Raw genomic sequence first — 10,752 nt, 5'->3', positions numbered from 1 at the left:
CATTACAAATTTTCAAACTCTCTCAACAATTTGTGTGAAAGAGAAGCAGGTAATTGATCAAGATCAGAATGTTCTTTGAATAATTCATTTCTGTGATTCACTCCAAAATCAATCATGATTTGAATCACTTCTGAAAATAAATCATTTTCAAAATCCAATGAATTGGCAATTTCAAAATAATTATTGCAATCAATTTGAATGGATTTGAATGCAAGAGAAACTAATTCTGACATTTCATTCGCTGAAGCTGTTAAAATGAGAGAAATGGCATGTTCTGGTTCAATCTGCTCCAATTGATCATAACAATATTTGACAATATATTCCAAATTCATTGCATCTTCAGGTGTGGAAGGAATGAGTGTCAAAATTTCATCTTTTTCATCATATTTCAGATCTTCCAATTCATATCCACTGTTGAACATGGCTTCAAAAAGTTTTCCACGAGAACTCAATATGGTTCGATGACCATAAATGAATGAATTGTCGTTCTTATGAGAGAGTTTGATTCGAATATCACTCGTACGTTTGTCATTCCACAATGACTTGATCATTTCGTTTGGTGATATTGTATTTTCAGTTGACTCTTCAAGAACGATGGGAGATATCTTTGTAATTGAACACTTTTCAAGAATTTCAACATTGTAAGGAATGAGTCTTGGGTCTGTCATAATATTCAATCCTTCTCTTAATTTGATTTGAACAAATTCCAAACAATAATTCTTCAACTTAGTCATGATGGAATGAGAGGGTTGTTTTGTCAAGTATTGTTCAATCATCAATAATGTATCAATGACATGATCAGAAGTCATGTGTTTCTCCAATAATATCGAAATAAAATAGTTTTTCAATTCCATGAATTCACCGTGAGCAAGACCCAAAATGTACAAGTATTCAATAATTTCAGAAATCATTATAGGTTCCACAATCGTATCTGGATCATATAAAACAAAATCAATGACATTTTGAATCAATTCAAGTTCACGACAAGACATGTCAGAAAGTAAATTCAAATCTTTCAAAATGGTGGAATGAAAATGAGGATAAAGTTTTTCAAAAAGTGGTTGAAAAACAATGAGTTTGGTGTTGGGAATCATGTCTCTTTCATATTTTGAAATGTGTGAAATGAAAGGAGAGAAATATGAAAGGGGACGTTGATAGGGACTATCTCCATTATATCCTTGAGTTCCATTTCCTGCAATGGTTGTGATCATTCCATTTTTCATAATTTTTCTAATTCTATTATTATAGGTATCTGCAATATAAACTTCATCATTGGATGAAACAAAAACACTGTATGGACGATAGAGTTGTGCATTTGTTGCCAATTGATTGTCTCCATTGTATCCTTCAATTCCAGTTCCTGCAATGGTTGTGATCATTCCATTTTTCATAATTTTTCTAATTCTATGATTATAGTTATCTGCAATATAAACTTCATCATTGGATGAAACAAAAACACTGTATGGACCCCTGACTTGTACCTTTGTTGTCACTTGAATGTATCCATTGTATTCTTCAATTACATTTCCTGCAATGGTTGTGATCTTTCCATTTTTCATAATTTTTCTAATTCTATTATTATAGTTATCTGCAATATAAACTTCATCATTGGATGAAACAAAAACACTGGATGGACGATAGAGTTGTGCATTTGTTGCCAATTGATTGTCTCCATTGTACCCTTCAGTTCCATTTCCTGCAATGGTTGTGATCATTCCATTCTTCATTATTTTTCTAATTCTATGATTAGCGGGATCTGCAATATAAACTTCATCATTGGATGAAACAAAAACACTGCTTGGATAATTGAGTTGTGCATTTGTTGCCAATTGATTGTCTCCATTGTATCCTCGAGTTCCATTTCCTGCAATGGTTGTGATCATTCCATTTTTCATAATTTTTCTAATTCTATGATTAGCGGGATCTGCAATATAAACTTCATCATTGGATGAAACAAAAACACTGCTTGGATAATTGAGTTGTGCATTTGTTGCCAATTGATTGTCTCCATTGTACCCTTCAGTTCCATTTCCTGCAATGGTTGTGATCATTCCATTCTTCATTATTTTTCTAATTCTATGATTAGCGGGATCTGCAATATAAACTTCATCATTGGATGAAACAAAAACACTCTTTGGACGATAGAGTTGTGCATGGATTGCCATCATCATTTGCGATTTAGATGCTTCCGATGATGACGATTGAAGAGAGAGAGCCATTTTTTTGTCGTTACGAAAAACATGCAACCAGAGTCTTTAAAAGAATGAAAAACACTCAAGTCTTGCGAGGTTACAACATTTTTTTTCGACTTTTCTTTTCGGGACTAGTTGCGACAAGTTCTTGTAACCTTGCTTTATCGAACTTTTCAAGACTCACTCTAGCTGAAGTCTTCTAAAGCAAACTGCTTCACAAGATTTTCTCTACAGAAACTTTTAGCGAGTAGGGCTTTGAGAACACGATGGATGTACAAAAAGAATGAATCATGAAGCAAAGACACCTGAAGCTTTCAGGGACGATCTTTCAGGCTTAATCAACAAGTAGTTTCGTTTGATTCATCTACAAATAAGTCCTTCCCCAGTCACATTGCTGAAAAGACAAAGCCTTCAATACAAAAGTTCCAGACCAGAAAACACACAACTGAGTGTCTTTCTTTGTTGTATCGGTGGCGTTTCTTAATTTTAGATCAAGTTCTATCACTCCAATGCAAGGACTTGTCCTAATTGGTAAGGTGGAATTGAAGCTCAACCAAAGTTCGTCAACATTAATTGTTGTTGTTGTCGATGATGTAAAAGAAGCACACAAAGTCCTCAACAACAACACCTCAACCATGGAGCTCTACCTTTCCTCAAGGAACCAACACGTCTGTACAAATTACAATGACACACAGTGGTTTCACTAGCGCCAAAGTTTGTTGGTGTATTGGTTGTTGGACTCTCTCGTCCTTAATAGAGATTCAATACGAACCAATGATGCCATTTCCTAGGACTCATCAGACTCTTCATCAGAAGAAGTATCACTATATTCATCACCCACCCGCTCGTAATCGTGATCCGTTCCATACTTCTGCCCCTCACGGCTCGTTGTTGAGTAGTCCCTTATTTTCAAGTTTCATCGGTTGTTGTTGTTGTTGCTGCCATTTATCAGTCCCTTATTATCATGTTTCATCCAAATATTGTTGTTCTCACGAGTTGCAAATGTTCTGCATGCACTATTTGTATTTTGCCAAAAATCGTTATGCAATTCCGGGCGGATCTGCCTAAAGCTTTACAAGGCATACACCCTCTCGGTTGGAATTGAGGCAAGAGTTGTGCAATAAAGTACATAAACAAAAGCACTCAAATGATGCATCAAGAAACGTTGACGTCTTCCACATTACCACTGTCGGTACTGTCACTGCAACAAGTAGTTGATGGCTTTTAGTGCAAGGTCATAGTGTGGTTCAACGCAACTCCCCTTTTGTGTTAGACCCTCGCCAACTCGCCAACAAACTCGCTGGAGTATTTTGGCTCGGGTTAAACCACTATGTGTCACTCTTAATTTCGTAAAGACGTTGTTGTTGTGTTTTGAAAATCGTTTACAAAAAAAAATGAATCTTGATCGAAGCGCCGTTACGACTACGGATTCATCCTCCTCCTCCTCCTCTGTTCTTCATCACACAACCTTGGAACAAGTCAAAGGAAGAAGTAAGAGAGCATCGTCCAATCCGTTAGCTCTCTCTTTGAAAATTACGGGTATGTATCATGGATGATCAACCGTGTGATGATTTATTGAATTTAAAAAATTGCCGATATGGTTTGCATCATCAATTATTGGATCATCAATGTTGCTAACAAAAATTCGGAATATTTTGGATCGTTCATTACTTTTTGGAAATTTGTAAAACACAATCCAATGCACATTTGATCATCGATTTGATCGAACGTGGACATTCACCAAAATTTTCACGATCATCATGATGTCATTATTAATTTATTTTTTAATGACATGTACAGTTCCGGAACCATCTTTTAAAAAGATTGATGTACAAACGTTTGCAAGCATGATCGGAAAGGAAAGCGTGTTAATTATTGACGTGAGGTATGAAATCAATTGATCTTTGACCTTTTTCAAAATGTGTTTTTTGTATGAATCAACTCATTTCCTAAAATTAGAGATGAAGATTATGAAGGAGGACATGTCAAAGGAAGTCTGCATTTAGATTTCTCAAATTTTGAGCAAGTTCATTTACCAACACTTATAAAGACATGTAAAGAAAAATCCTCAAGTTTGGATACCATTGTATTTTACTGCATGTATAGTGAACAGCGAGGACCTCAATGTGCCACAAGTTTTGCCGAAAAGATTGCAGATGATAAGGAATTACAACATTTGAAATTGTAAGTGTGTGAAAATGATGGTCGTCGAGAATTGTCAAATAATCTTATGGAATCAATGAAAGATTTGTACCCTCTGGAGGATTTAATTCATTCCTGAAAAAGTATCCAGCTCCCAACGAATACATTGATGATTATTCGGCCGAGTTTTTTTATGAAAATGAAGATGGACAATTACTTCACAAAATTGATGCTCAATATCTTGATGTCATTACAGGAGAAAAGCAAAATTTTATTCATCCTCATCACAAGCAGGAATAAATTTGTGTATTTGAAAAACATAAATTTTTTCAATCGAAGACGACTTTTGAACACTACCAGCGCAATGCCAACACCTAAAAAAAATGTCACTCAAAGCTAACATAATCTCGGAACAACCACCACATTCACAACAACACTTCTCTCATCGTTTGATTGATTGGCTTCAATTCCTCACAAGTCAATACAAATGCATGTCTCATTTAAATCTCTTCCGAAATGATCATCACTTCACAACTAATTCTTCTACTCCAATTTCCTCACAAAAAATTTGTGAAATTTATCATTCTCAAGACGAATTCTTTATGAATAATGGATTATTATTTATTGGAATTATGAATCATTATTTTCCGAAACATGTGAAAAATCCTGATTTGGCAAGTGTTAACTTTCAAAAAGAAATTGAAGTGGTATGGACTTTGGCACACACTCAGCTCGAAATGCCATGTCATTATTCTCTAGAAGAATATCATTCAAGTGTCAAAGGAAATGGTTTGAATTTTTCTAAATTAGGAAAACAAATTGAAGAATATTACTTCTTTTTTAATAATGATGAAAAAGATAATGTTTCATCTTTAGGGCAGAATTATACAAACTCACAACGAAAGAATGACTCGAAAAAACAATGTGTCATCTCATCGGCAAGTTCCTTAGTGACTGCACTTGGAAATCAATCCGTGTCGACCACAATTTCTTCGAAACAAAACTCTCCAACCACACAGAAATTCAATCCCAAAATTGAGGACATCATTGTCTTGGAATATAATACGCATCAAGTGGCAGGTAGTACGAATCCAATGAAAATGACTAGTCATGAATTTATTCAAAATTCAACAACAAAGAAACCTCTTCCAACACTTCCTGTCACATCATTTCAAGACAAGACAACGTTGTCATTAAACAAGACAAATCCTCAACTAGAAAAAGCAATCACTCAACTGATCAGTGAAGATCATGAAGAAAAGGAGCAACCAGTTTTCTTTTCAAAAACTGCATTCGTCGATAAGGAAGACTCTGAAGAATATTACCAAAAATTCAAATATTAGTACCTTATAAGAAAAATTTTGTTCACGTTCGAGATCCATGTAAGGTCTTGTCAACAACAACTTGATTGTAAAAACATAAGCCAGAATCCATTTAATTGGTTGTAAAATCTAACTTGTTATGTTTACAAAATTATACAAGTCAATTGTTTATAGCAAGTACAATATTGAGAGTGTAAAGAGCTCACCACAGAGAATAAGATTATTCTGTGATTTGCATGGCATCCTTGGTGCTGCTTTCTTCCTCAACGATCAACTTGGATTTCAATTGCAGAACCTTTTCATTCAAAACAGCAGTAGTACCACGTGGAATGACATATTCACGACGATACTTTCTTCCTGATGGAACATCATAACCACGAATATAATTTGCAACTCCATCCTTATTAATGACACACAAATCAACATTGGAACCGCTTCCCAGATCGTTATAAATACCTGCAGAAATTGCCTTATGAACAATTGCTTTGGCTTCTTCTTCAGTCATATCATCTTTATATTCACTTTCAAAAACAGACATGGCAGCCAATGATCCCGAACCCATAGTAACAAAAGGTAATCTATCAGTTGATCCGTGAGGATAAATTGTGTACAATGCTGGACCATTCACATCCACACCACCCAACACAAGAGCAGCACTGATATGACCTTGATATCTCCACAACATTCTCTTGAACATGGTCATGGCTGTATCCACACGAGATTGCTTTCCAGTAGCATAACGATGAAGTTGTAATTTTGAACTGATCAAAGCTGTTGTATTCTCTGTATCGGCTGCAGTACCAGCACCACAACAATAAATATTAGGAGCAATGTAGTGAATCTTCTCACAATTCTTATCGGCCACAATGGGTCCATTGGTAGCTCGGGTATCAGCTCCCAAAACTACACCATCCTTGAACACGACACCACAAATTGTAGTACCTGTTTTCAGAGTTTTTGGAGGTTGTACATTGAGATTGTTTTGTAAATAAATATTACGTGCAACATTGCCAAAATCAAAGCCTCCGATGACCTGAGAGTTGTTGTGTGTTGCTGAGGACATTTTTTTTTTGATTTTGGCTGAAATATTTTTAGATTTCCTTTCCTGCTTCTTAAAGATTGAAAAATCGATCAGGTGGCTGTTATTTTGGCCCACTTTGGACTTGAATCATTACAAATTTTCAAACTCTCTCAACAATTTGTGTGAAAGGGAAGCAGGTAATTGATCAAGATCAGAATTTTCTTTGAATAATTCATTTCTGTGATTCACTCCAAAATCAATCATGATTTGAATCACTTCTGAAAATAAATCATTTTCAAAATCCAATGAATTGGCAATTTCAAAATAATTATTGCAATCAATTTGAATGGATTTGAATGCAAGAGAAACTAATTCTGACATTTCATTCGCTGAAGCTGTTAAAATGAGAGAAATGGCATGTTCTGGTTCAATCTGCTCCAATTGATCATAACAATATTTGACAATATATTCCAAATTCATTGCATCTTCAGGTGTGGAAGGAATGAGTGTCAAAATTTCATCTTTTTCATCATATTTCAGATCTTCCAATTCATATCCACTGTTGAACATGGCTTCAAAAAGTTTTCCACGAGAACTCAATATGGTTCGATGACCATAAATGAATGAATTGTCGTTCTTATGAGAGAGTTTGATTCGAATGTCACTCGTACGTTTGTCATTCCACAATGACTTGATCATTTCGTTTGGTGATATTGTATTTTCAGTTGACTCTTCAAGAACGATGGGAGATATCTTTGTAATTGAACTTTTTTCAAGAATTTCAACATTGTAAGGAATGAATCTTGGGTCTGTCATAATATTCAATCCTTCTCTTAATTTGATTTGAACAAATTCCAAACAATAATTCTTCAACTTAGTCATGATGGAATGAGAGGGTTGTTTTGTCAAGTGTTGTTCAATCATCAACAATGTATCAATGACATGATCAGATTTCATGTGTTTCTCCAATAATATCGAAATTAAATAGTTTTTCAATTCCATGAATTCACAGTGAGCAAGACCCAAAATGTACAAGTATTCAATAATTTCAGAAATCATTATAGGTTCCACAATCGTATCTGGATCATATAAAACAAAATCAATGACATTTTGAATCAATTCAAGTTCACGACAAGACATGTCAGAAAGTAAATTAAAATCTTTCAAAATGGTGGAATGAAAATGAGGATAAAGTTTTTCAAAAAGTGGTTGAAAAACAATGAGTTTGGTGTTGGGAATCATGTCTCTTTCATGTTTCGAAATGCGTGAAATGAAAGGAGAGAAATGTGAAAGGGATGGTTGATAGGGGCTATCTCCATTGTATCCTTCAATTCCATTTCCTGCAATGGTTGTGATCATTCCATTTCTCATAATTTTTCTAATCCTATGATTAGCGGGTAATATTTTTCTAATTCTATCATTACAGCTATCTGCAATATAAACTTCATTATTAGATGAAACAAAAACACTGTGTGGACGATAGAGTTGAGCATTTGTTGCCAATTGATTGTCTCCATTATATCCTCGAGTTCCATTTCCTGCAATGGTTGTGATCATTCCATTTTTCATAATTTTTCTAATTCTATGATTCGAGGTATCTGCAATATAAACTTCATCATTGGATGAAACAAAAACACCATACGGAAAATTAAGTTGTGCATGGATTGCCATCATTTGCGATTTAGATGCTTCCGATGATGATGATTGAAGAGAGAGAGCCATTTTTTTGTCGTTACGAAAAACATGCAACCAGAGTCTTTAAAAGAATGAAAAACACTCAAGTCTTGCGAGGTTACAACATTTTTTTTCGACTTTTCTTTTCGAGACTAGTTGCGACAAGTTCTTGTAACCTTGCTTTATCGAACTTTTCAAGACTCATTGTCACACTTTTTTCGCAATTCATATCGTTTTTTTCCATTCTTCGGTGGTCATGAAATTTGAACGACAAACGTCTTATTGTTTTTCATACTATTCATGAATTGAAACAGCTGTTTGGTTTCATTTGGTAATAACATGTTTTTTCTTTCGGTTCTGACTATAATCCATGTATTCCATTCAAAAAAGTAGTATTCAACTCTGAACTCAAAACAACCAGCTTGATGAGTTTGAGGTTGTTTTTATTCTTTCAAGTACCTCAATTTACTGTTACTTCACCATGAAATCAGACAGAATTTCAAAATGAACATTGCAACTATTTTTAATGAACTCATACATTTGCTTCGCGTTGAACAAGCCTTTTCTTCACAACGCAATGCTAAAAATACAATGAACACAGCATATCCCCAAAATACTGGAAATTTATTACTTTCGACGATTTCATAGTTTAAAACTATGATTCCATTTTTTTATAGATGCAATGTTCATTTTGAAACCTTGTATGATTTCATCGTGAAATGTCTACAGTAGTTGCAAAGGAATAGAAAGCTAAAAATAATATTTAAATCCATAATTCTTTTACATCAAAAAAAAAAAATTAATTGTATTGGTGTTGTGCACACTTTTTCATCATCGTTCTCGGAACAAGCAAGACCAATCCTCTTGAATTAAATAATTACCAAACCTCGTCATTCCTAATAGCTTGATATCAATTGCTCGGATCACTGTAATAAGAAGTTATCAAAATGCCATTACCAACCTTTGACCCTGAAGATCCATCATCCAATGAAGTCGATCAAGAACGAAAAAAGAAGCACATGGATGTAGATTATTCCGAGCAAACTGATCAGACCCTTTCCGCAGCTAATCAAACCATTGAAAAGGGTGGTATTTCTGCACTCAAGCAAGCTTTGGAACCAGTCTTGGCTCTCGAAAAAACCGTTCGTCTTTCTGAAGATTATGAAAATTTGAGCAAAGTTCTAGTGAATATTGTGGCCTTGTGTGCCAAAGTTCAAGCTTGGGATGAATTGAATGATCAATTGACACTTCTTGCAAAGAAACGATCACAATCGAGAGGAGCCACCCAAAAAATGATTCAAGAAGCCATGAAATATATTGACTTGACACCTAGCAAGGAAAGAAAGATTGAACTCATCAATACAATTCGTAAAATCACTGAAGGTAAAATCTTTGTAGAGTTGGAGGGAGCTCGAGTCACTCGAATGCTTGCCAAAATCAGAGAGGAAGAAGGAAACATTTCCGAAGCAGCCTCACTTCTCCAAGATGTACAAGTAGAAACCATCAATAGCATGGCAATCAGAGAAAAGATTGACTTTATTCTTGAATCGATTCGATTGTGTCTCGAAAAGCAAGATTATGTGAGAGCAGTCATTGTCTCCAAGAAAATTACTAAAAAGAGTATTTCTGAAGTGGATCATCAAGATTTAAAGATCCGTTATTATGAACTCATGATTCGATTCTACTCTCAAAAGAAACAATATTTGGACATTTTCCGTTCCTATCAACAAATTTTCACAACACCTAGCATTCAATCCAATGATGACGAATGGATGAATATCTTGCAACACATGGTCTTGTACATTGTATTGGCTGAGTATGGAAATGAGCAACATGATCTCATGCATCGAACCTTTGAGGAGAAGAAATTGGAAGAACCAAAATTACAACCTTTCAGAATGCTCTTGAAACAATTTGTGAGCCGTGGCGTCATTAATTGGCCTCAATTCGAAGCCCAATTCGGGGCCATCATTAAGAATCACCCAATCTTCGCCAAATCACCTGAAACCTATGCCGACCTTCGCAGTAGAGTCGTGGAGAAGAATATTCGTACAATTGCACAATTCTATTCGAGAATTGAGACCAAACGCATTTCTGAACTCTTGTACCTTAATGAAGACGAAGTTGAAGGATTCATCTCTAGAATGGTCACCAACAAGACCATTAATGCCAAGATGGATCGTTTGCAAGGTGTTATTGTTTTCAAGCAAGTACAAAATGGAGAAGACAATGACGTATTGAACTCGTGGGCCCACGATATTGTCAAATTGTTGCAATTGGTCGAAAAGTCCAACCACTTGATTAATAAGGAATATATGATTCAAAATGCAAGACAATAGATTGCATAATAAAAGGACATAGTGCCACATTTAATTTATCCGTAACCTCCAGTTCAACAACA

At 35.0% G+C, this 10,752-nt stretch overlaps 6 protein-coding genes across 6 annotated transcripts; 3 read left to right on the top strand and 3 right to left on the bottom strand.

Annotated features, from left to right (window-relative positions):
- Nucleotides 1–2: 2 nt before the first annotated feature.
- C9374_010670 (uncharacterized protein) lies at nucleotides 3–2,219 on the bottom strand (the record flags this gene model as incomplete). Its single annotated transcript, XM_044686240.1, has 1 exon — nucleotides 3–2,219. The coding sequence occupies one exon, from the start codon at nucleotides 2,217–2,219 to the stop codon at nucleotides 3–5; it is 2,217 nt and encodes a 738-aa protein (XP_044543825.1).
- A 1,367-nt stretch (nucleotides 2,220–3,586) lies between these two features.
- On the top strand, nucleotides 3,587–4,634 carry C9374_010669 (uncharacterized protein; the record flags this gene model as incomplete). Its single annotated transcript, XM_044686238.1, has 4 exons — nucleotides 3,587–3,731; nucleotides 3,993–4,077; nucleotides 4,152–4,376; nucleotides 4,439–4,634. The coding sequence occupies 4 exons, from the start codon at nucleotides 3,587–3,589 to the stop codon at nucleotides 4,632–4,634; spliced, it is 651 nt and encodes a 216-aa protein (XP_044543824.1).
- Nucleotides 4,635–4,717: 83 nt separating this feature from the next.
- On the top strand, nucleotides 4,718–5,677 carry C9374_010668 (uncharacterized protein; the record flags this gene model as incomplete). The annotated part of the gene is made up of 1 exon (XM_044686237.1): nucleotides 4,718–5,677. The coding sequence occupies one exon, from the start codon at nucleotides 4,718–4,720 to the stop codon at nucleotides 5,675–5,677; it is 960 nt and encodes a 319-aa protein (XP_044543823.1).
- A 199-nt stretch (nucleotides 5,678–5,876) lies between these two features.
- On the bottom strand, nucleotides 5,877–6,719 carry C9374_010667 (uncharacterized protein; the record flags this gene model as incomplete). The annotated part of the gene is made up of 1 exon (XM_044686236.1): nucleotides 5,877–6,719. The coding sequence occupies one exon, from the start codon at nucleotides 6,717–6,719 to the stop codon at nucleotides 5,877–5,879; it is 843 nt and encodes a 280-aa protein (XP_044543822.1).
- A 108-nt stretch (nucleotides 6,720–6,827) lies between these two features.
- C9374_010666 (uncharacterized protein) lies at nucleotides 6,828–8,399 on the bottom strand (the record flags this gene model as incomplete). The annotated part of the gene is made up of 1 exon (XM_044686235.1): nucleotides 6,828–8,399. The coding sequence occupies one exon, from the start codon at nucleotides 8,397–8,399 to the stop codon at nucleotides 6,828–6,830; it is 1,572 nt and encodes a 523-aa protein (XP_044543821.1).
- Nucleotides 8,400–9,298: 899 nt separating this feature from the next.
- On the top strand, nucleotides 9,299–10,690 carry C9374_010665 (uncharacterized protein; the record flags this gene model as incomplete). Its single annotated transcript, XM_044686234.1, has 1 exon — nucleotides 9,299–10,690. One exon carries the CDS (start codon nucleotides 9,299–9,301, stop codon nucleotides 10,688–10,690), a length of 1,392 nt encoding a protein of 463 aa, XP_044543820.1.
- Between the last annotated feature and the right edge of the window lie 62 nt (nucleotides 10,691–10,752).

Source organism: Naegleria lovaniensis (assembly GCF_003324165.1).
Source record: "Naegleria lovaniensis strain ATCC 30569 chromosome Unknown tig044, whole genome shotgun sequence".
Lineage (NCBI taxonomy): Eukaryota > Heterolobosea > Eutetramitea > Acrasida > Naegleriidae > Naegleria > Naegleria lovaniensis.
Note: the sequence above shows the minus strand (reverse complement) of the source record. Positions and strands in the feature narration are given on the sequence as shown.